Source organism: Eurosta solidaginis, chromosome 3 (genome assembly GCF_040869045.1).
Source record: "Eurosta solidaginis isolate ZX-2024a chromosome 3, ASM4086904v1, whole genome shotgun sequence".
Taxonomy (NCBI): Eukaryota; Metazoa; Arthropoda; class Insecta; order Diptera; family Tephritidae; genus Eurosta; species Eurosta solidaginis.
Window position 1 is genome coordinate 225,681,466 of NC_090321.1, and position 26,706 is coordinate 225,708,171.

At 36.8% G+C, this 26,706-nt stretch overlaps 1 protein-coding gene across 1 annotated transcript; it reads right to left on the minus strand.

Annotated features, from left to right (window-relative positions):
* Nucleotides 1-7,163: 7,163 nt before the first annotated feature.
* LOC137246996 (uncharacterized) lies at nucleotides 7,164-14,278 on the minus strand. The gene is made up of 5 exons (XM_067778061.1): nucleotides 13,904-14,278; nucleotides 9,422-9,677; nucleotides 7,860-8,197; nucleotides 7,574-7,785; nucleotides 7,164-7,505 (listed from the first exon to the last, which is right to left on the minus strand). The coding sequence occupies exons 1-5, from the start codon at nucleotides 14,150-14,152 to the stop codon at nucleotides 7,238-7,240; spliced, it is 1,323 nt and encodes a 440-aa protein (XP_067634162.1). The 5' UTR covers nucleotides 14,153-14,278; the 3' UTR covers nucleotides 7,164-7,237.
* Nucleotides 14,279-26,706: the final 12,428 nt, after the last annotated feature.

Consider the following 26,706-nt stretch of genomic DNA (forward strand, 5'->3'; position numbering starts at 1 on the left):
CCCCTGTTTTGGCCTTACTTCATCCCATGGGCCGAGAGCACTTAGTTTGTTCCCTTGATCAAAACCATTTATCGTAAAAATTGTATGCCTGTGACACTCAATTCCATTCAGCACCAAAAATGGGATGAATTACAACTTCTTAAATAATAGTTTTATGCGTATTTTCGTAATCTAACTACAGATTCTGTTTCTGTATCATGCTATCATGCAACTAAGTCTATTTTTGAGTTATAAACTGAGTGAAACATATTGTACTGCACAAGTTGCATTGCTAAATTGCATGACAAATAGAATCCACACAACCGCTGTTTCTAAAAAAAATCTCAAACATGTTGCATTGTGATAATAAGTAGCCTTCAACCTTCATACATATACATATATCGCAGCAACATGTTGCTTCAACTGCAATTGATTTGTGGCAATCGAAGACTGTCTGAATGTTCTTTGCTGTAAAAACAAATGTTGCGCATACGCACATCTATAGATGACATTCGCGTTATTTGTATATGCCAAAGTGTACGAAGATCGCGCAGGGAGTACGATGTAGTGCCGCTAGACATTACTAGCCTTTGGGTTTATCTAGCTGCGTTACCAAGTTCTATTCAACGCTTCCGCGTTCAACTGGTTCACTTTTATTTTACACACTTTTTCATTTAAGTTTAACTATTCCTCACTTTTTTTCAACTGACGAATCGAAGTCACGCGACGCTTTATCGCTGTCAGCAATATTTGTTACGCCCAAATAGCATCAATTTATTTACATCATATCAGTCAGTTGCGTGTATGAATGTGCTTGCATGTGCGTATTTGTCTAGCATAAATGCAATACAGTGTTTTGAGGATCGAAGGAAAAGGAAGTAATTATGTACAAAAAAGCTTTCGTTTTGTATTTTTATTGCCACGAATCTCAAAATTGTAAGTTCTTACAAGAGAAGAGATAGACCCACCAATAAATATACTGAAATGATCAGGATGAACAGATGAGTTGATTTAGCCATGTCCGTCTGTCCGTCTGTTTGGTTGAATGCAAACTAGTCCCTAAATTTTTGAGATATCTTGATAAAATTTTGTGAGTGGATATATTTAGGTGTCCAACTAGACATTTCTCTGTTGCCCATTGTTGTCTGAAAAAATTATAGAGATCGGTCGCATATATAGCATATATCCCATACAACCGATTGTTCAGATAAGAAACTTTTAAAATTTCTGCACAATTTTAACGGCCAGAAGCTTCAAATTTCATCAAATACATACGTACATATATGATCACAAGAAACGTGAAACTTTGTATCATCGCACTAAGTACCTAAAGACATATTGTGACGATTATTGGCAACACTAAGGGATACTATCATCTCTAAGCCGATACTAAGCAGTGACTTGTATGCACATAACCATATCAATCATTATGTCTACACATATGTATGTACACGCAGCGGAGAGAAATAAACACATGCATATATCTTATCTGAGATGCTCACAAAAGTATGCAATAATTTGTGCAAGTATAACTCACATATACACGCACATATGAGAAGCTATAACGTGCATCTGTAGTTATGTTATAGCTGGTAGAAAATTTTAGAAATATGTCAACGAGGAAACCAAAAAAGTATAAAAACAGCAGCAGCTGAGGCACGACGAATTCAGTTTGATTTAAGCACGCTATCTGTTGAGCAGTAGAAGTGTTATTGTGAAGTTGTTATTGTAAAGTACTTTAATAAAGGCCATTATTGAATAGTGGAGTTATTATTCCACAGTTTAGTGATTCGAACGTTAGTAGAAGGTTGCAAATAAGCGAAATTTCCCAAAATTCGTTACAATTGGTGTCAGAAGAGGAATTGTTGAATAAATTCCAGAGTTGCAGAGCACAACAAGGAATGGCGAAGTTAGTGAATTAAGGATCCAGCAACTGAAAAAGGAGTTGGAAGCCCGTGGATTGAATACAACCGGCAATAAGATCGAACTTCAAGCACGGCTACGGGACGCTATGGAGTCGGAAGGAATTAATGTGGACGATGATGTCTTTCATCCTGATGGGGACGAGACAACAACAAAAATTGAAGAGAAAAACGTAACATCGCAGGCAGTTACCAGCACAGACTTGAACGTGATATTGGCTGCAATATCTGCACAAACGTCGACAGTAACATCGAAAATTGAAGCACAAGAAACACGTATTTCAGAAATGTCGACACAGATATCATCCAAGATGGAAACTCAACTGGAATCACAGGAGGCATGTATTTCAGAAATGACGTCGCAAGTGTCATCTCAACTGGAAGACCAAAAGACATATATGGTATCTCAATTGGAAGTGCAAGAGGCACGTATATCTGAAATGTCGGCAGAAATTTTGGAACAGGTAGCATCAAAACTGGAAGCGCAGGATGCAAAAATGGCTCAATTTCAGGCAGAAGTAGATGATTTAAAAGGTCGTATGGAGCAGTTACAACTAAATCGCCCAGCTGTTTCAGCAAGCAATCCGAAGGTAAAAACTCCATCTTTTGGCGGCTCTGTTCCTTTCCAGGTCTTTAAGCTACAGTTTGAAAAGACCGCAGCAGTGAACAACTGGAATGCGGATGATAAAGTGGCTGCACTGTTCATGGCATTGAAAGGGCCTGCAGCTGAGATCTTACAAACCATTCCAGAGGGCGAACGGAACTGTTATGAAGTATTGATCGGCGCCCTAGAGAGACGATACGGAACCGAGCATAAGAGACAGATATACCAAATGGAGTTACTGAACCGCTTCCAGAGGCCTGGTGAAACATTGCAATAGTTTGCGTTGGATGTTGAAAGGCTAACACATTTAGCGAATGCGGACGCACCCGTGGAATATACCGAAAGGTTAAAAATCCAGAGCTTTGTTAACGGAATACGGGATATCGAAACGAAGCGAGCGACATACGCAAACCCAAAACCTACATTCACAGAAACGGTATTACATGCTCTGATTCAGGAAACAGCATCGCTTCTGTGTAAGCCAGCGTTCAGCGGTCACATTGCACGTCATTGCGATCTTGATCCTAGTGGTTGCAACAGCATGGGTGGTCTTAATAACAAAGCTGGAGGGGATGAGCAAGAGCGAGTAAGATGTAGAGATCGAGAGCTATCTCCAGCTATATTATATCTGTGTCGCAAATTGGAAGGAAATCAAGCAGTCTTACCGTCAGAGGGAATGTGGATGGCAAAGAACGTGTACTGACTGTAGATACGGGCGCATCTCATTCCTTGATTCGATCTGATTTGGTCAACAGGAGAGTAAAGCCATTACCTGGAGCAAGGTTGCGTACGGTCACTGGCGAGTATAACCAAGTCCTGGGAGAAGTGATCTGTGAAGTCTTAATTGGGAAGGTCATGGTTCTACACAAATTCGTTGTGGCAGAGATAGTTGATGAAGTCATATTGGGAGTGGACTTCTTAGTTGACCATGACATCAGGATCGATATGCGGAGAAAGATGATGCGCTATAAAAACAAGGATGTGCCACTTAACTTCAGTTTGGAGAAAGGGTTCAGCAGTAAGCGAGTGCTGGTGGAGGAGATTCGACAGAGTGCGAGGGAACGATCCAGGATAATGAGTGGTAAGATGAAACGCAGGTACGATGAGAGCAATGATTTGGAGGGTATCTTGGAGGGAGATTTGGTACTGTTATACAACCCTCACCGGCGGAAAGGTGTTCCGTCCAAATTTCGGTGCAGTTGGGAAGGCCCGTACAAAGTTGTGAAGAAGATCAGTGATACCATCTACCGCATACAAACCATTGGGAACCACGAAATATAAGAGTGGTACATTTGGAGATGCTAGCGGCGATTAGATCAGGAAATTTGGTGGCTTAGGTGGAGGGCACTGTGACGATTGTTAACAACACTAATGGATACTATCATCTCTAAGCCGATACTAAGCAGTGACTTGTATGCACATAACGTACACGCAAAAAAAGTATGAACGAAACGAAAGAGAAATGCGCTTGGATTATAGCATTTATCCATGAACACTTCGGTTATCTTCTGCGAGAAAGCGGTAAACTGTAATCAGACTTCGAATCTCAGGAAGATCATCCCTATGAATTCTGTTCCACTAGGATGCCCAAAGATTTTGATGAATACTGAGCGTTGAACCGTGAGGAGTCTATGGTCACTCATTTTCCTGATATATTGCGTAAGAACCTGCTTGCCTCCAGCGATTTCCGGAATAATGATATCCATCCCCTTAAAGAAAAGCCAAATTGCACGGGAAATTTAACTTTTTTAAGTCCTACAAAATCTACGTGGCCAGTTGCCGTAATTTCATCGCAACTTCGCAGATTTTTGGGGATTTCCTGCCTGCTGGCTAGCCCCCTTTTACGTCAACTCTTAAAGGTTTGGCTGTGCTTCCAAGTGTTAGACAAATACGTCTGTACTCGCCAGATATCGAAAGAAAGTTGAGAAGGAGCTCGCACGAAGGTGCTCTCTATTCCCTTCCCTTAACGTGGGTCAATGATGACTACCTGTCAATCTTCTTCAGGGGAAATTCGCGGACATTCGGTGGGAATGGTGGCATGTGGTATGATATATTTTCATTTACTCGGAGGAACGAGATCCATCAAGTCAGACCATTCCTCATTGGTGGAGTATTGCTGCTTCTATTGGATAGGGATCCTTGTCGTGGAAGCTTAATATAGTTTAGTTTAGTTTATTCATTCAGTCTATGATAAAAATCTTACAGACTAGATATAATAACATATTGTAACAAATTTAGTGAAATTCCGCCTATTTGCAACCTTCTGCTTACGTTCGTATCACTAAACTGTTGAACAAACACTCCAATATTCTGTATTACAAAATGGTCTTTATTAGACTACTTTGAGAGTACATCGCAACTAACCTTCACTTCGCAACTGATAGCGTGCTTAAATCAAACTTATTACTTCTGCTGATTTTGTGCTCTCTGCCCAAATGTCTAGACGTTTCTTCTTCTATGTGTGTACATGATGATTAATGTGTTTATGTGGCTTGCTTAAATATTGTTGTGCCTTTATTTAATATCCTTAGAGATGGTAATATTCGTCACAATATTAAAATTAAATATAAACATTAAACATGTACAATAGGTACAACATTAAGTTAAGAGTAAATCAATGGAAGGCTTGAATGGACACAGAAAAATCAATATTTAAACTAATAGAGAGCTTATTTAATTCAGTAAGGACGCGAAAAGTTGGGCTAAAATGAAAGTAATTGGCCCTACAAACACTTAAATAAAAAGGCAGGAATGCGGGCAAATTTTTTTGCGGCACATAGAGAGCAAAGCTTCGAGAAATCAGGCCCTTGGATTTGTGAGGGTGGTGCACTGGTTGTACAATATGGTTGGCTAGCCGATCCTTTTCTATCGAGTGGTAGTATGGTCGAACGCACTAAACACTGTTTATATATCAACCACCATCAGCCCTGATTAACATGATCCGGGCCCTTCACACTACATTAACTCTGGCCCTTATATATGCACCCGGCGAACATTGATGGGAGGGTGGCCGCCGCCTGAGCTGTAATAAGGTTTGGAGACGGAGGCTATAAGGCTACAGAACATTTGACACGCGAGTATTCTCACTAGCTTCAATCAAGACAGCCTACTCTACGCCAGTTTTGTCTTAGCAGAAACTTAATAAATCATATACCCTCAAGGAAATAGTGGGGTTGGTGTATATCTGGAAGGTGTATGGAAAACATATTAATGATGTCAAGGTTGGGAAGGGGGATGTATTATTTCAGATAGCTGCAGCATCTTCAAAGAGGAAGGATGCGGTTGATAGAATGCTATTCGGTACCTAGTTTCTTAGAGAATTTTACACCTACTTGGACAGCCAGGCGGGTAGCGACAGGTTAATCGTAACGGCATCTCCGGCAATCGCCTTGCGGTTTTCTTAGTCCGAGGGCCTCTTGATCACTGGCAGTCACTTGAAGTCGTCCCAGTGAAGGTGAGCCTGGATCAATTAAGTACTACTTGCTAGATGTTGAGATTATTCTGGTCGGTGAAATTACTAAGGCCTACAAAAGCCCATCTCACAGTTGGAGTGGAACGGTATTCTGAACAATATTTGGTGTATTAATTTCATAGGCTTTTGCAAGGACAAGACGTATGCCTTTTTGGATGTATACTTTTCCCCAGAGAAGGGTCGATGTTTGCCTTATCCGGAAATATATTGCTCCTACAGTGATTCACTAATAGCGTTTTATTTTCTGAAATAAATTGTTGTCTAAGTAAATGGTAAAGCCTTAATAGAGTTACTCCTACCCCAGAAAATGTTCAACATTTATAGTGCATGCAAAGAACATAAATGGCTATCCCGTGTATTAGCTGATTTTCACAAACGCGCTGTCAATGATGATAAAAATTCATTAGCAATTATGGCCTTCATTTAAATTTTCTTCGCTAAAAATTTGTGAAGTTACGAAAATAAATTGTCTCGATCAGCTGGTTTAGCAGAGTTGCACTGCCACACCGTCACGAAAATCACAATTTTCACAAAAGAACGAAATACCCCTAAAGGCGTTACCTGCTTTTTTGAGTAGAACAAAATATATTTACATTCCTTGCGCGGCGTACAAAAAGCGTAACACTTTTGCCAGAAAAGAAAGACATCAATGTCGCCGTTAGTTATTGAGGCATCAAATAAGACTGTAAAATGGTGCAAACGAGCTGTTTCCTTTTAGTTGCAGCAGTGCACACCTAATCTAGGTGGCGCCCGAGTAGTACTTAATTATGGATGTAGAAAAGAAATCACGTAGCTCCTCACCGCTCGACCAATGATTATAACATGGTTTGAAGGTAGAGGGTCAGTTAAGAGTAGTGAAGTGAAGATATTCAGTTTTACGCAAAGATGGTGTCCGAGTATTAGAAACTGCGCTGGGTTTGAATATAAAAAATAACTCATTCAGCTTACGTTATTTGCTTATAAACCATATTGAAAAGCAATATGTTGGACTGTCGTTGTGATAATCTGCAAGTTCCATATTTTTGTGCTTTAATTAGCTCCACATAAAACACTGTACATGTAGCTCATTCCTACTCAAGTTGCGTGCTTAGACCGACAGCTAGCTGCAGGCTGCTGTCAACTGCCAAACCAATTACAATTTTTATCCATTTGCCATGTTTTAAAATGGTATAAATTTCTCTCGAAATTGAAAAATCAATCACGTCATACTTATTTTATTTACATATGTAGGTATGTATATTACTTTCCTTGGATTTATGCTTAAACATAATCAAATTCCTTAAATATATCGAGACTATACTTTTGGGCAAAGTCAAATAATTCCTTCATTTGGTGCGATAGCTCACGATCAACAACCTCGCCGCCACGAGTCAATATATCTTGGCGAAGCTCTTCAGGATCATCCTCACTAGTTAGAAACTCTTCCGATGATACTTGATCTGGTTCTGCTAATTGGAAAAGGAAATATGCCGCCGTACTTAAACCAAAAAACAAATAGCGTCTGTATTCGCTTAAAAAGGATTCACGGCTGGTGGATGAAAAAAAAAAAAGATTTTTTATTAATATGTTAATAATATTTTTTTAAAACTAACAAACCTCAAATAATCTGGAAATTCAACTACTTTCGTATTCTCTTTAAAAGTTGTTGTTAATTGGCTATAATATTCTTCGAATATTTGATCAAAATGCTCATAACGCGTAGCAGTGTAGCACGACAATGAGAGAAATGTTGCAAAGTCCAACATAGGCGAGCAGAGGCGCATCGTTTGTAGATCGAACATAAGCGAATCATTTGGCTCGTCATTGTCCTGCAACAGAGTTTATATCATTAAGGCATACACACACTGATAACAAATGTAGTTAATAAGCCGCTGGTGATCACCTCTGTGTATCTGAAAGCTATATTATTGCGCAAATAGTCTCCATGACATAAAGTTACAAACGGCTCTACTGGCTTTACCATCTGACGTCCAAATAATACGTAATTTTTAGCCACTTGTTGGAATCGTTGCAGAAACTCCACATCTATATGAGGTTGATATTTTTTTGATGCAATTACAACTCGTTCCATGCCAGCTCCAATCAAAATTTCAATTGTAGGCACTTTTTCTTTTATATCATAACGTGACTCTTTCAAACCTTTTGTGATGCGATCAAATTCCGCCCTATTTTCGTGTCTCAACGCAAAGCCAAGACCATGGAAGGCGCCAAGGTTCTTAACTGCAGGAGAAATAAAAAAATATGAAAATAACTTTAAGAAAAGTTAGGGCTCTTAATTTACAATTAATGAGTATAGAAGTTGAATATTGCAACCAAAAAATTTAACAAAGATCTCTAACTCATAGATGGATCTAAAATAGGAAAAAGATACCGAAATCGCATCAATCACAGGAATAGGGATCATTTCGTGTCTACTGCCTTTCAAGTTTCTTTCGGGATAGGCTTTGGGACTATTTTCGTACCATTGCGGAATAATTTTCATCTTTATAGGTTTTTTTTTTATCGATAACAACGTTTTCGACAAGTTATCGGTTTGATATCGGCTGGATATCGAAAAGCCTTCGGTTTGTTATGGAACTGTTGTCATCGAGTTATCGGCTTATTATAGTTATGTGCTTGTTTGTTATTGATCTGATCTGTTATGGAACTCTTATCTGTTTTTTTTTTATCGACGAGCTAGGCGATGAAGTTAAACATAGCGAATCGAACCGAGATCGAAATACCTTCGCCTAGTTCTGACAACAGCTCGAGCTCAAAAAGTCAGGCATAGAGTTACGCGTTCATTCCAAATCTTAATCATCCATTCAACTGCATCAGGACGGAAGTTTCCTGGAATGCTGGAGTTGAATTCGAAGGTTGGTGTTATTCTAAAAGTACCGCTAGTACCAACCAGCGCTGCTAATTGTACTGACACTAATATTTTGGTAGTGCTCGCCGAATCCAATGCGTTACGCCAATCAGCACCACATTCAACAGTTTTAGCTTAACTACCAACTTACAAATCATGACTTCTTCGCGAAAGACCCCAGCTCTTGCTGCTGGTGCCCACATTAGCGCAGTTCAAGGCAACCTAGTGCTTGATAGCCCTATACTCAGTGTTGCAATTCTAAGACAGCTCCTGTCCATGCCTTAGATACTTAACCATATTAAAGTATAAAGTACTAAGAACTAAGTCTTTTGGGGGCCACAACCATAACAGCTAAAAAGCTCTTAGGTTTAGTTTCATTATGTAGTTTCTTCACCTAAAAAATTAGTCAAAGCAAGCAAGTCTCATTGAGGCCTCATCCTCAGAACTCGGACTATTTCGTAAAATATTTTTTGTCAAAACTTTTTCGTATGTTTTTGGCCTAATTTAGTTAAATTTCACGCTTTAGAATGAAAGTAGCGTAATTCGACTAATAATAACTCATATTCAAGACATGCGGGAATCGTTTGATTACTTACTTGCCACAAGTGCATGTCCCAATGATAGATTCACTTTTTGTGTGGCAATACGCCAGTTGTCCACAGCGAAATCTTGTAGCACAACTGTTGCATAATTTTTACCTAAATCACCATAGTAGAACCGTGGTATATTAATAATTCGCCCCGCAAATTTTTCAAGGGCTGGCATAATTGTACTATAACATAAAATCTCATTGCTGAAGAGTGGTCCGAATTGTATTCCGTCGAATGTTGCTTGTGGCAGGTTTGGTGTTCTCTGTAATTTAAAATATGAATAAATTAAAATTTTACAATAATGTGCATGTATACAAAGTTTCTTTCAACAAAGGGCTTTTTAAACGGAGGCATACAATTTTGTATTTTATAAGACCTCCGTGAAGATCAACAAGTTCTTAACAACAAATGAGCAATTTTTGATGCGGCAAAGGAAGAGGCGAGCAAAAATTGGAAAATCTCAGTTTTGAACAGAATTACGTGTATGCATTTAAAAATAAAGAGGCAATCCTGGGAAAGTGGGTGGTGCCTCGCTACTTCAGAGGAAAGTGTAATCTGCCATATATTCGAAAATATCTCATAAATACTTATACGAGAGAGTTGAGTACAAAAAAGAGAGGTAGAATGGTCAAGAAAAGAGATGAGTGGGGAAATAATAAGAAAGGTAAAAATGAGGTGGTAAAAGGGCTAAAGGGAATGAGCAAAAGTAAGATGATGATAAGGATGACAGGAGAGGGAAAAGAAAAGTAAAAGGCGGGAGGAGCAAAAACATGTGTAATATTAAAGAGTAAGGGAAACGGGAACGAGAGAGAATGAAACAACATAAGCAAACCGCATCGACTGGCTCTGTGAGAGAAGGAATCACCACTTGGCGCATTCAGACCTTAAAATATGACTTAGCTAATGCAACGGTAATGGAATTACATGGAACTATGGGGACGGAATGTTCTGAGAAACAGGGAATTCATTTCAACTCTGACTCATATGTTCGCTTCACGGGTTGATGATGAAGATTGTTAAACTGGAGTGGGTATCCACAAGTCAAACTTCTAGAAATCAATAACTATCTTTCAGATAGAAATGTCTGCTAGAGAATTGTGTGGGGGACTGTGACTATGAAGGTGTTAATCATCGAGACATAGCATATTGTTACGAATATTAGCAACACTAAGGGGTACTGTCATCTCTAAGCCGATGAACATCAATAATTCAATCACTATGTCTACACATATGTATGTACTCTAGGGCGGGTAGATTTAAAAATCGCTCACTGCTCTGTGAAAATCGTATTCTAGGGATCAAAATAAGAAACTTTGCCGAAGGCACCATACCTCTAAAACGAATTCTGATGTCCCCCCCTTTGGGTCGAGCTTTTGGTGGCAATTTCAATTCTACATGCTGTGTCTTGTGGTGGCTTAAAAAAACAACACAAGCAATTTTACGATCTGCAATTGTGTCACAGTGATACCTTTATTTTTTAAAACGGTTGAATAAAAAACCCACACAACTATGTTTACGACATGCAAATGCATCACAGTGATGCCTTGGTTTTAAAAGGGGGTTAAAAACGCTAATTTCTAATAATTTTTTTTAATTTCTTTTCTATTACTAAGTTAAATTCAATTTTTCATTTACATATGTTCTGACTAAATAAATTTCTAAAGAGAAAAATATACTCCAAAAAGAAAAAACATAGGCATTTCAAAGTGGGATTTTTCAAAATTTGCCCCTATGACCCAAAGGGGGGGGGGGGGCATCAGAATTCGTTTTAGAGGTATGGTTCCTTCGGCAAAGTTTCTTATTTTGATCCCTAGAATATGATTTTCACAGAGCAATGGGCGATTTTTTTGCCTCCCCACAAATCGACCCGGCCAAATGTACACGCAACGGAGAAGCAACGCACAAACACATGCATATATCTTATCTGAGGTGCTGACAAGAGAGGGCAATAATTTGTGCAAGTATTACTCACGCACATATGAGAAGCTATAAACGTAGTTGTGGCTGGTGATTTTGTAGCTGATAACTAACTAGTAAGTTCTGGAATGGCAAAGCCTAGAAGTATGCAACGAGGAAATCAGACAGTATAAAAGGCGACAACAGTAGAGGCGCGAGAATCAGTTTTGATTAAGCACGCTATCTGTCGAGCAATAGAAGTGTTATTTTGAAAGTAGTGTAATAAAGACCATTTTGCATTATCGAATATTGGAGTTATTTATTCAACAGTTTTGTGATTCGAACCTTAGTAGAAGATTTGAAATAAGCGGAATTGCAGTAAATTCGTTACAATATGTTGGCAAAAGTGTATCTTCGCTGGATTTCCCAACTGACGTTCTTGTTTGTGTTATTGCTGGTTCCCAAATAAACGAATTTCTTTACTATCTCGAATTATTTTACTATGGCTCCCAAGAGTGACGTAGTCTCCAACATGCGAATACGCTGACTCTTTGCTCGGTGACAGCAGGTACTTCGTTTTATTCTCATTCGCCAATAAACCTAACGTCTAAGCAGAACTTACGGGCGCGGATGTTTAGGCCGATGATGTCAATGTCGTCAGAATACGCCAGTAATTGCACGCTCTTATAGAATATTGTCACTTAGCGGTTAAGTTCTGCGGCTCCCTATAATTTTCTCCAGCATCATATTAAAGAAACCTTCTTGTCTGAAACCTCGTTTAGTTTCGAACATCTCGGAGAGTTGATGGTGTCTCTGAAACCAAATTCAGAAATAGCGCCATATAGGTAGCTCCTTTTCGTGCGCCGAAGGTGGTTTCATCATCTTCCCTAATCGATTCATCGCTCTCTCCATTTCGGAGCACAGATAACTATTCCCTCCATAATCTAAGCACCCTCTGGACATCGGTTACAAGATCGGCGTTTTCGTTTAAACAGGAGCTTGTCCCAGGCTCAAATCGGTAAAATTTGCGGCAGTTATTCCTGATAGCTATCAGCTTAATCTCCTCGCACTCACGCCACGCTGCCCTGTTTCTCACTCGCTATTCTAGTTGCCTTCGCTTTTAACGTTGCCCCGTAGGCACTAACCTTTCCCTCGGTTGCAATGCGGAATATGAACGTGCTGGCCATGGCCATGCTCCGAGGAAAGGCGAAGTCGATCAGAATCGGTTTCTTTGGAGACGCTTCATTGTGAAGGCTGACCTTTTCAACCGTGAGGTCTAAAACACCTTTGCTCACCTTGGCACTAAAGTAGCCAAGCCCGAATATTATATCATGGCGGCGCCCGCACGAGTTCTAGGCGCTCATTCACTTTAACGTCTTTCTCCTTCGTCGGTGAATGGGTGCAGAGAAATGAGACATTTAAAAATTTTAATATGTGTAAACTATAGTCCTTGGCATCTCTTGGATAGCGTTGACGTCAGCTTTTGATTTCACTAGCACATCAACAAGCCTTGTATTGACACCAAGCCCATCAAGAGAACGTAAATTCCAGGTACATGCCCTTAAATCGTGAGCCTTTATGAACGTCATCAAAATTGCGTTTCCTCTTTATCCGGGACTTGATATTGGTAATTTCATTTGATTTTGATTTGAGGTGGCTGGTCCCAAGCTAAGCGCATAACCCGCTCAGAGGGGTTGAGGTAAACAGAGTTACCTACTTGAATACATTAAAAACCTCGCCAAATAGAAATCAACTGAAAGATCAACCATAATAGATCTGAATTAAGGTCGAATTGCAAGAAGTCCTAATAATAATAATAATAGTAATCGGCATGTTCGGTCTATATTAGGTTATTATTGGTCGACCAGTGCTTCCTAACGTAATTTCAATTGAATAAAATTGCTCAACCTCACGTTAGTCCTTCAAAAGGTCTTATCACATTTTTTCAAATTAGGACTATCATTAAATATTTAGTGGTAATAAAAAAAATTACGCTTACAGTATATCTTAAGTGGTATTGATAAATGGTCTATCACAAAAAAATTTATGACAATAAAATTTTGTCGTTGCTACTCTGGGCTGAGTAGGCTATTGAAAATTTAATCATTTCTTTCGACGAACAAAAATTAAGATCTATAAGGCTTTCTCCCCTACCTGTTCTGATAGTTTATTCGGAATCATGGAAGGTGCCGAGATAAGGCGGGATGATCCTTGGAGTTTTCGATTGAAAAACTCTTCGGAATATGGCCCTGTCCGTCTGCTTTATGAGCTTTACGAAAATCTGAGCAGAGTGCGAGCCGAACTGGCTAACTCGTGTTATGCCTGGTTGACGACGTCCCGGTATAGAAAGTTTTCCTACCGAAACTGAGTTAGTAGAGACGGGTGTAGTTAGACTTGATATTACTTTCTCCTCCCAACTGCCGTCAGGTATTATAGGTATGACTGCAGTGGATTCCAACGCAATCAATAAAACCCGCCAATTTATGATAATAATGATGATGGTTATCAGAGCATTATCCATTTCACGTATGTTCAATTAAATATATACGATCGAAATTTCTATTTCTAATTAACACCGAAAACTTATCTCACCTTAACAATTAACTTTGCTGTTTTTGGTCCACTATCGTTCAGCTCAAATGTGATAACAGCACGATAACAACTCGTTAACATGAAAGCCTCTTCAGGTCCAATGCATTTTACTTCGACATTATGAAATTTAATAATCTCATTTGCACAGTTATGTAATTCATTATCTACTTTAAAATTTTCATTTTTCAAAATCTCTGCAAATAGCGTAGTTTTAATCCATCCAATTTCTGCTTCAACTTTTGATGTCATTGCTATTCAAATTAGATAATTTCACAAAAAACACATTTAATTGTTGATCTAAAACAAAAGCTGGTTTATTATGGGTGTACTTCGCTTGCCTATTTCGAACTTCGCCAATTCAATACACGTTTCCTACTGAAACAGCTTTACGGTAATTGCGGGGTATTTATCAACGACATTTTAATCAAAATAGCAACAATTTAACACAATGAGAATGAGCAATAGAATTTGCTATTAAAAGAGCGTACTCGAGAGAGGGAGCGTACAATTAATGAATTTTGTGAATATTTTTTTACTAAATAAAAAAAAAAAACAGTGTAAGTAGTTCTTTTAAGAAATTCGTTTGATAATAACATTTAGTAGTTACGGGTTCAAATGTATTTTTGAATTTCTATCATAGTTGGTCATACTGCACTTATAAAGCCGTGTATTTAAATTTCCACCGGCACTTATCTTACATTCATAACGCAACCTTATAGATCGTTCCAATGAGCTATCCAGCTCTGGATGACGAACAAAGTTCATTGGAACCATCCGGATCAGTTCCACGAGAGTTGGCAGCACTCAACTCATGTGTACACATAATATTTACAAACTTTTTTTTGAAAACATTTTTGTTAATTGTGATTTTTAATTTGTAAATGTTTTATATTTGTCAAAAGTCGCCCTCAAGACGGTTACCGTTGAGTAACCGAAATATATCGGTTGAAAAACAAAAAAATGTGGTTTTATTCACCCAGGATCTAAAGCCGGAAAAACAAAATAAATTAAAAACAAAAAGGTCGCCAAAACACTAGGGGGACTCATGAAAGCATATAAACTTATAAGGTGTAAAATTATATCCATTTACACACGCTGTTATATGAACGCACCTAGAAATACTCTTGATAAACTTGATTGTTTATCAGCTGTAATATTGGCAAACAAAAATTTTTTGATTGTTATACAAATTAAAAAATGCCAAGATTAAGTGAAAAATCAAAACTAAAACGTCTTTACTAATATATTCTTGTAAATGACTTGCTGATGTTGGAGATTTCTGATGAAAATGCCTGCTGTAATGTCTGCAAGGTTGCATTCCTTTGAGTTTACCGCGTTTATACAATGAAATGTGCGCGTAAATTTATACAAATTGTGTAAATGATTTTTCAAACAAAATTTGACAGTTCGTTTACGCACTAGATAAATTTATACGTTTACACACTTTATAAGGTATTTATACGGTTACATGAGTCCCCCTACTATAATTATTTTTACAATTTCTAGGTCAAAATTTTAAAATCGAAGCTCAGCAATATTATCAATCTGAAAATTCCCAATTTCCAAATTTTCCTAACGGAATTTTTACCATTTTGTTGCATTGTCTTTGAGAAGTTACTTAAAATTAAAAATCTTTATCAAAATTAAAAATTTTTCAAATTCTCATCTAAATATTTTGATCCGTGCACCACCTAACGGAATTTTTCCCCCTTTTGTTCCTTTGTCACGGTGTCTTAACCCTATCTGTGAAGTTTCACGTTTGTAGCTCAATGAGAAGTTACTTAAAAATCAATCGCAAGATCCCATCCGTTCCGTACGATTTTTCTAAATATCTCGATTCCTGCGCCCCCTAGCGAAACTTTTTGTTATGCATTTTATACTGGCATCGGCCTCTGAATTAGGTTTGAAATTTCAAGTCTCTAGCTCACCAAGAAGTTACTTAAAACCGATCTCAAAATTCCAAATTTTCAAATTCTTATCTAATTATTTCGATTCGTGCGCCATCTACCGTATCTTTTTGTAGCATTGTCTCGATGTCTCAACCTATCTGTGAAGTTTCACGTTTGTAGCTCAATGAGAAGTTACTTAAAAATCTTTATCAAAATTCAAAGCTTTTCAAATTCTCATCTTATTTTGATCCGTGCGCCACCTAACGGAATTTTTTTCTCATTTTTTTCCTTTGTCCCGGTGTCTTAACCTATATCTGAAGTTTTCCGTTTGTAGCTAAATGAGAAGTTACTTAAAAATCGATCGCAAGATCCCATCCGTTCCATATGATTTTTCTAAATATCTCGATCCGTGCGCCCCTAGCGAAACTTTTAGTTATGCGTTTTATACTGTCATCGGCCTCTGAATTAGGTTTGAAATTTCAAGTCTCTAGCTCACCAAGAAGTTACTTAAAAACCGATCTCAAAACTCCAAATTTCAAAATTCTTATCTAATGATTTCGTTTCGTGCGCCATCTATCGGATTTTTTTTTAATCTTTGTTGCACTGTCTCGATGTCTCAACCTATCTGTGAAGTTTCACGTTTGTAGCTCAATTCTCCGTTCTGTAACGATTTTTCTACATATCTCGATCCGTGAGCCCCCTAGAGAAACTTTTCATTATGCGTTTTAAACTGTCATCGTCCTTTGAATCAAGTTTGAAATTTCAAGTCTCTAGCTCGTCGAGAATTACCTAAAGCAGGTTTAAGCTCTCATCTAATTATTTCGATCCGTGCGCCACCTAACGGATTTTCCACCCTTTTGTTGCATTGTCACGGTGTCTTAACCTATATTTGAGGTTTCACGTTTGTAGCTTAATGAGAAGTTACTTAAAGATCGATTGCAAGATTTGTATTGAAAATGCGTACAAACATTCAACCGACCTAATATAAAGGAAATAAAAATCAGCTTTTTTGTTGGCTTTCGTTTATTTACCATAGGTTTTGTTGAACCAAAATTGTCAAATGAAGCTATCTAAACGTTTGCTATGGTTCAGATAAATTCTTATTTGACTAGAGATGGTGAAAACGGCTCTTAGAAAAATAAAAAATAAGAACAAATAAGTAATGCTTGCTTTGCGTTACGTCAAAATAACTGACCTAAAAAATTGCATACAACTGAGCTCTTGATTTCTTTTTTGTCAAAGCAATTTCCATTATGTCACATAACTGACCCAAATCAAGCGTATAGTCAAAACCTAACCTAAAATAATGTCTGCATTTAATTTCACAACCAGTTTCATTATTTCCCACAAAACGGTATATGATCTTTTAGTGTCAAAATATCCATTTTCTCCTTTTTCGTAATATTTACTTCGTAGTCAAATCAGACGGCAAACTCAACTGACGTCCAATGGAAAGCCGTTTTCATTCATATGACAAGGCTTGCAGTCAAATTTGACATTCGAAATATTCGAATAATTGGAACACTTAGAAAATTCGGATCGAACCTCAAATCGAATAATTCGATTCGATTCGCTACGAATAGTTCGAAATTTTGGATATTCGCAAACCCCCATATATATTGTTATACATATTTCCGAACAGACATATGCAATTTCCATGGAACTTAATGAATATCGTGGCGCAGCTAATATGCCAATCAAATAAATATAGATTAAACAATAACAAAATGAACGGACTGGAACTCAATAAATAGTTTAAAATAGAGTAATCGGAATGATATTTGCCAGGTAGATTACTAAATAATGTTATAAATGGGCGAACTCATTTATGGAAAGATTTAAAAACAAAACGTATCACACCGAGGCAAAGTCCTACAAAAACTATAACCCACAGCGTGATGACCAACGTTCAAACCATACTTAAGTTAGCTACCCGGGCCACGCTGTCTTAAGTGTGGGAGGGAGTTAAGAACGAGACCTTCGAACGAGTAGGCCAGCCTACTCAAACGTGCAATCACAAAATACCGGCTCATAAATATCAAGTGTTCTTAGAGTATACTAACTTGTGGGTTCCCAGGGTGCATACTTTCGGACAGTGCTAAATCTGAGCGAGTATAATTAAGATGATGTGAGAACGAATTTCGCCAACCAAATTAAAAGCTAATGAGCAATGGCAACGGGATCTACGTATAAATAGTATATGTTCGTAAAGGGTTCGACTAATGTGAACCAACATACTGTACACCTACTATCGGTAGGGACATTCATATTTCGCGGGGCCATTGAAATACTTTATCTTTAACAACGAGTTGTGATAATTCTCTCTATTTGGCTCAGCTCAACTACTAAAGCCCACCGAACCACTAAAGTTCACCTCGCTATTTTCGTGGAAGTGTTAACAGCGCATAGTCGTATGAGAGTCCAAGTATTGTGGCTGACCATTTTTAGGATGTATCAAAAAACCCAGGTGACTTATTCTGGGTCGATATCTTCCTTACCTGGAGATTTTGTCAAATAACCGGAAGACATTATCACTGTATATATGAAACAAAATGTAGAGGTGTTCAAGTTGACTGTCCTAAGCTGAGACATCTGTAGCCCAATCTGATCTTAAATTACCTAGTAAAGAAAGAGATGATGAGCCTTAACCGCCCAGAGGGTTAAGTAGATTAGGGCAGGATTCATATCCGGAAAAAGACTGCTTACATCTGTAATGCTGCCGTTAAGCTTCAAGGGATTTATTTTGTGGTTACAGCGGGTGCAGCAACATGATATACCTGATGATAAAGTACGTTCTTCAGAAACGGATGGAATGTCCTAGAAGGTGGTGATACGCAGGTAGACGACCGTACTATGTATTTGAAGCCATTAGCCCCTTATTATTAAATTTGTGCTTAAACTGAGCTTACGCTGTTTGTGCATGCCTTAGGACAAGTAATATCATAAATTAATCTTCCACACAAAATTTTTGCAAAAATGGGGCCGCCTTTGTAAGTGACTTGGCAAACCCCTCGAATGTATATCTGGCATTTGAAATCCGCATGAAGGGACATAACAACAAGACAACAGATCCCATCGATTTGAAGGAAAATTTTGAGTAACATATCTCAAGTTTGGAGAGAAAGTCGGCCCAAATCTCCTTGGAGGTGACTCAAGCTCTTAGGTTGTGACCGAAGGACCAATAAGCGCTTTGATAAAAACTTTGGGGTATTATTGTTTCGTCGGAGCAGACTCACACTCTCCATCGCTCCTCCAAAGTCAGCAAGCATCTTAAAGGCGGAAGAAGATTATCGAAAGAGCCTGGGGTTTCCTACTATAAAATTCAATAAGAGGGCTAGAATGCGCATATCCTTAGCCAGCCAAGAACAGCCAGGCACAGCGTTTAGGCACCTAACTCCCCGATTACATCCTCTAAGGTAATCAGATACACTTAAGAGGACGATACAGTTAGCAGCAGAAGAAACCATCAGAATCATTTCCATAACATTAGGGCAATGGCCAATGGGGTAACACGCGAAGAAACACGTAGAATATGGGTTTACTTACAATGGAGGATGCACATGTTGACTGCGGGGAAAGAGAAAGGGTCACGAACTTCCTCTGCGAGTGTCCTTCTAATATAGGTTCCTCTATAAAAGGTTAAAAATGAATGAAAAGTGTTGAGACGTTGATGAGTGAATTTCGAATGTGTCTTTATTCAAATATTTCAACTTATTTATATTAAATTATTCCAAACATATTCTTACATACATATTTACATTTAAGCATACATACTTACATGCATATCTACCTTAAGCATACATACTTACATACCTACATACAACTCGACACAAAATATGTACCTACACATCTGTGTTGAGCTCCGACTTCTAGGGGAAATGCATACCTTGCAAATTTGCTGGAATTCAAATTTGTTTGGTTGTGTGTTGTACAACACACCTGTTTTAATGGCTATGTCAGCATTAATTATCAAATGCATATTTATGTGTTGATGAACATTTAGACTATTTTTGTAGCAGGGTAGCATATTAGACTGATTTAAATATATGGGATTAAATTGTTGGCTGTTTACACTACATCTCCCTTTTTTTCAGAATGCTTATGCATTTGGAGAATGCATGAGCATTCTATTTTTATAAATTAATTCTACTTTTGTTATTTATGTTTGTAGGCTAAACATTTTCTTATTCTACTAATTTAAGTCTATTTTTGTGTATTTTTATTGTCTTATTATTTATGATATTGCTATTCTCAATGTTACTGAGAAATGTTTGCTTATCCTCATTTTCTATTCCAGATGGGATTAAAGTGTCATTATTTTTATTATTAGTAGTTTCTTCTTTATAGGGTATTAGAGTATAATTATTATATTCATCGATTTCTTCTACCTTATAGGGAATTAATGTAAAATTGTTGTTTTCATCGATATTTACTACTCTGAAGGGCCCTTTATATCTATTATCTAACTTATGTCCTGATTAATTTTTTACTAACACTACATCTCCTATATTTATTTCCTTATAGTGAATATTTTTATCATAACTAATCTTTTGTTTTTCTTTAGCCTCTTTTACTAATTTAAAGGCTCTATCCTGTGCTATTTGTAACCTATATTTAATTTCTTTATCGTAAGCCTCATAATTGTACAATGGGCTTACCGTATTTTCTTGTAAAAATTCGTAAGTCTGGGGTTTTTTGCCAAAGATCAATTCGAATGGACAATAGTTATGGACTGTAGATGGGGTAGTATTGTAACAGTATGCAAAATATTTGAGATATTCATCCCAGTCATCTTTGTTAATGGATATGTATGAACGCACATATTTATTGAAAGTTCTATGGCTACGTTCAACAGTGCCTAAAGTTTTGTGGTGATACGCCGTAGATGTTTTGTGTTCAATATTGAGAAGTTTACATAGTTCTTCAAACAGGCTATTTTTATATTCAGATCCCATATCCGTTATTATTGTTTTCATACTTCCATAAATTAATATGAAATTCTCGAATATGGCTCTGGCTACTGTTTTTGCATGTTTGCTCTGTATAGGAATTGCAGTTAAGTATTTAGTCAAATCACATATTAGAGTGACAGCGTATTCGTTTCCATTTAATGATCTTGGTAAAGGTCCAATTGTATCTATTTTTACTGTTTCGAACGCCTTTGGTGGTGTTTCAGTCAAAATCATTGGTTCTTTGAAAATTTTATAAATTTTATTTTTATTGCAATTATCGCATTTCTTTATATATTTTCTTATATCATTTTTCATATTTTTCCAATAATATTTTTGTCTTATTTTATTAGTTGTACGATTGATTCCTGGGTGGCCACCATTAACAGGATCATCGTGATATTTTTGAAGAATCTTTTTAATTTTATAATTTTCCGTCACATGCACAACCTCCGGAGTTAATGCAATAGTTAAATTTTTGAGAACTTTGGTACCTATTTCCTTAAATGTGTCTACTCGAGTATAATTAAACAATTTGTCTCCTAAGGACAACTGTATTTTCTTAATTCCCAAATTGCCGGCTTTTTCCATTGGCCTGGTAAAGAATTGGCCTAAGTCAATCTTCGCCTCAACAATTTGATTTTCTATATATATTTCACTACAAATTTTCTTTCCTTTTTTGAAATATAATTTCGGAGGATCGAAAACGTGCTGGACTAGTCTTTTTACTTCACATTTATTAAGCGCTTCGTATATTATAGGGTTCTCTTTGTGACTTTTCTTCTATTCATTTCTATTACTGTTATTACTGGAATTCTTTTTAGTTTGCGATCTTGTCGTGACTTTCAATTTTTTACATGCCTGTACTGACATTTCTTTCAAATCATTGATATCTATTCGTGACAGAGCGTCTGCCACGTAATTTTCTTTTCCGGCTATGTACTCAACCCCAAAGTCATACTCTTCCAAATCTAACCTGACTCCAGTTAATTTAGATGAAGGGTTTTTCATTGAGAATAAATACGTTAAATGTCGATGATCCGTTTTCACTGTGAATTTTCTGCCATAAACATATGGTCTAAAATATATAATTGCCCAATGTATGGCCGCTAATTCTTTTTCGATTGTGGCTTTGTTTATTTCGCCTTTTGTAAATGATCTTGAGGCATAGGCAATGGGTAATTGTTTTCCTTCATATTCTTGGCTTAGCACAGCACCGCAAGCATAACCACTTGCGTCGGTTGTAATAAAGAACTCTTTATCAAATTGGGATATTGTAGGATATTTGGACTAACTAATGCATTTTTTAGGTAATTAAAAGATTTCTCGCAGTCGTCTGTCCAATTGAAAATTACATTTTTCTTACTAAGTCTTGTTAGAATCCTGGTGTATTCCGCGAAATTTGGTATGAATCTTCTATAATAATTGCAAAATGCCACAAATCTTTTTGCTTCATCGGCATTTATGGGAGTTGGGTAATTTTGAACAATTTTAAATTTGCTTGGGTGTGGTAAAATTCCAGTACTTGTGCATTTATGTCCAAGATAAGTGACTTCTTGGCTGAAAAATAGACATTTGTCCGAATGTAATTTTATATTATATTTTCTACATGTGGAGAATACATCCCGTAAATTTTTAATCATATGTTTTTCAGAGCATCCTAATACGACTAAATCGTCCATGTATAAGAATGCTTGTGATGGTTTTAGACCTGCGAATGCCAATGTCATCATCCTCTGGAATGAGTTTGGCGCTACTTTGAGGCCATAAGGTAATCTCTTGAAACGATAAGTACCGTTGTCCGCTGTAAAGGATGTTATATCTCTTGATTCTGGGCTGAGTTCTATTTGGTGAAATCCTGACATTAAATCTAGGCATGAGAAATATTTCGCTCTTCCCAATTGATCCAGAATATCATCTATTCTAGGCAAAGGGAATTTATCAGCTGTTAATTTTTTATTTATTTGTCTGAAATCAACAACTAATCTCCACCTTTTTTCTTCTTTGCCCGGAAGAGATTTTTTAGGTACCAATAAAATAGGGCTATTGTACTCTGAGGTTGATGGTTCAACAATATCATCTTGAATTAGTTTATTTACTTGTTTATTTATTTCATTCTTATGTGCTTGGGGTAGTCTATAATTTTTAATATACATCCTTCAGATGCAACTTTTGTTTGTAAAAGTTGTTGGTCGTAATTGGTTCTGTTTCTAATGAGAATATATCAACGAATTCTGAGCATAATGTGTTGAGTGATTTACTAGCGAATGGTGGGAAATTTTTATTCAATCTTTCTAACTTTTCTTTATTATTAGCTTTACAGTGAGGTGTATTTTCAATTATTACATAATCCTCTAAACTTTCTGTTTTGATGTCATAATCTTGAATGATTGCATGTTTATCTGTTGTATTTATTATTCCTATTAAAGCTTGATTTGAGTTTACTATCGTGTTGGCTACAAAAATGCCATTCGTCAATTCATGATGAGGTACTAATAGTTCGCTTTTGTGACTATTGATATGAACCTGTCTAATTACTTCGGCTCTTGCGGGTATTGTAATGCTATTAATTGTTGGTTTATTTGTCATTTGTATAACTATATCTTCTGGGTAGTCATATGGTCGTAGTATTAAGCTGTCCCCATTTTTATTATAATCTAAAATGCAATTATATTTTTTAATGAAGTCGAGTCCCAAAATTCCATCACATGGGATTGGGAAATTCTCTTCTACTATGTGAAATTTATGTCGTATTAAAAGACTATCATCTGTTAGATCTGCTTTTAGTGATCCAAGTGTGCTTGTTATGCCTCGGCCAATACCTTTTAAATCTGTGATCTGTGAGTTATTTATTGTGACATTACTGTCAATTTGACCCTTCTTTATTATTGAGATATCCGCTCCTGTATCTATCAGGAACGTCGAAGTTGACTTATTTAGGGTAGTATTGGAAGATATGTAGCTGTTTAGATGCAAGTTGAATGTGCATATTTTATTACCGTTAGAATTTACTGTTGGAGTGGAGTTTGCTGGTTTTCCTGTTGGTTTATATTACGGAGATTGCTTGCGTTACTCTGATTGGATGATCTTGACTGACCTCCAAAATTATGTCTTTGTATATTATTATTTTGTCTATTACTACTGTTGTTATTATATCTGTTAGTGTTACCGTAATATCTTCGGTTTTGGTTACTTCGATCATTATTATTTTGGTAGCTTCTTCGGAAGTTACCTCGGTAATTACCTTGGGAGCGCGTCAGGCGTAACACTGTATTGGGTGACTTCAGTACAGCTATTCGCGAATTTTGAAATAGCCTCGTTCATAGTTGTGAACCTTCCTGCTTGCATTATCAGTTTTACTCTTTCGTTAGCCGAGTTTTTACACATGGCTTTTACAGCTGATTGAGTGGCATATTTGGTTGCCACATCAGGTGCAAGACCGTCTGATATGTAAGCACCTTCCAACGATTTTGTTCATTTTTCGATTTCGGCAGTGTACTGGTTAGCTGTTTTACTGCGCTGTTGGACGATTAGGAGTTTTGCCGTCAAAACTTCTACAGATTCACCTTTAATTGCTGAACTCAACTTTTGCCTTATTGCTAGTATTGAATTTTCAGTGCTCAAAAGGTTTCTAGCTGTTCCCTTGAGCTTTGTTTTATCATGGAGACTGCTATGGTCTCGTGAGTATCCTTAATTTGTTCTAGGATATCTAGTGCGTCTAAGAAGCTATGTAAGTTCTCATGTTTACCATCAAACTCAGGTAGAATTGACGAAGCCGTTTTTAAGAATTCTACTGTGGTTTGAGCAATTTTGTCTTTTCTTATTTGGTACTTTGGCGTCGCTGTTAAAATTTCTTTTTGTTCCTGTTTTTCTTTTTCCTTTTGTTCTACTTCTGGTTCCTTTTCTAAGTCGGATGCTGACTCCAGAAGGAATGTGCTATAGTCTATTTCTATTTCCTTCTTGAAACTCGTTGGTACTATGAATTCTATATCATATCTTGCCAGTGAGGACACCAATTTGTCTCTAATGCTGGAAAAAATTTGATATGCTTAGTCTTTTCGATTGCCGTCGAGTTTACCATTTAACTGTTGAATTATTTTTCCTATTTTGTTAAATGCTTCAACTATTATTTTAAGATGCTTTACTACTGTTTCTGCCTTAACTTTTGTATTTTTATTAATACATTTGTAAGACTTTTCTCCTATCGTTTTTTCTTCTATGAGTAGTTTAACGATATCTTCCAATTTGCCCATTTGGGATGGCAGTTAAAATTTAGTTAAACCTTATTTAAACTGTCTGCGCGGCTAGCATATCGCTTTTTTAGGAATTTATTATGGGTTGAGTAGAGTTTCAGAAACAAACTGATGCAACTGACTACGCAGATTATTAGAAGCATGATTTTGATAGTATCTAGGGCCTCAGTATGATCTACTACTTGGACTGAGTTTACAACGTTTGCCGTTGGTTTTTCTATTTTTGATTCTTGACCTCCCATCGTAAAAAATATGCAGACAGGAAAATTTTTTTTTTGTGGTTTTTTTTCCTTTATTAAAAAATTTTTCCAATATTTTAATCTGTTCTTCCCATAAATTTTACTTCCCATCTATATATCTCTTCAGCTGCTGTTGCGAGTGGGTTCCTAACATTCCATATTGTTGGTTCCCCAGGCATCTCAATAAGTTTCCAATGACTTTTCAACCAAATCAGAGTTTTTTCCTCATCTACAATTTTAATTTCATTTGTAAGGTCCTCAAGTAGGCCTTTTACATAACTTTTAATTTTTCTTGATCTTTCCATAATTTTAAAATTTAAACTTTTTAACAAAATTGTATTTTAAACACCCTAATGTTTACATTGTTGGATTCGGTTTTTTATTTTTGTAACTATTTTTCCTTAATTTGGTCAAACTGATTTTGATTTTGTATGTCCTCTTCTGGGAACATAATTCAATAAGTAGGAGAAAAAAAAAATTTTACAGCAAAAATATAATTTTTGCTTGTCAATAGGCAGCCGTTAGGTTGCCCGAATATTTTCCTGCCCAACAATAATTTTTAAATTGTTAAAACTAATCTAATATACGTATTATACTTAAGTTGCCAGTTTATTCCTGATGTGGTCAGTTCCTTCCAAGGTAATATCAATATTTTCACTGGTCATATCCACTGCTCCTGCATTATTTCGATTATAAAGCCCGTAAATTATCATAAAAATTGCTAAATGTTCAGTTCGATTATAAAGCCCATAAATTGCTAAATGGTGTCATTCTTGAGTGCTCCAAATTGGTCATATCTAGTGCTCCTGCATCAGTTCGATTATAAAGCCCGTAAATTATCGTAAAAATTGCTAAACATCATTTGCTTCTTTTACAAGGCTTAGGCTGTAATCAGCCAGTAAAATCCTTGCCAGCTATGAAATTAGGCTGAAAATTCAGCCAGTAGAATCATAGGCAGGATCGTCATATAAAAGGTTAAAAATGAATGAAAAGTGTTGAGACGTTGATGAGTGAATTTCGAATGTGTCTTTATTCAAATATTTCAGCTTATTTATATTAAATTATTCTAAACATATTCTTACATACATATTTACATTTAAGCATACATACTTACATGCATATCTACCTTAAGCATACATACTTACATACCTACATACAACTCGACACAAAATATGTACCTACACATCTGTGTTCTGCTGCGACTTCTATGGGAAATGCATACCTTGCAAATTTGCTGGAATTCAAATTTGTTTGGTTGTGTGTTGTACAACACACCTGTTTTAATGGCTATGTCAGCATTAATTATCAAATGCATATTTATGTGTTGATGAACATTAGACTATTTTTGTAGCAGGGTAGCATATCAGACTGATTTAAATATCTGGGATTAAATTGTTGGCTGTTTACACTACACCTCTTCTTGGACATAGTTATGTTAATTGAGCTAAAGGAATTGTAAAGTCACCAAATCTA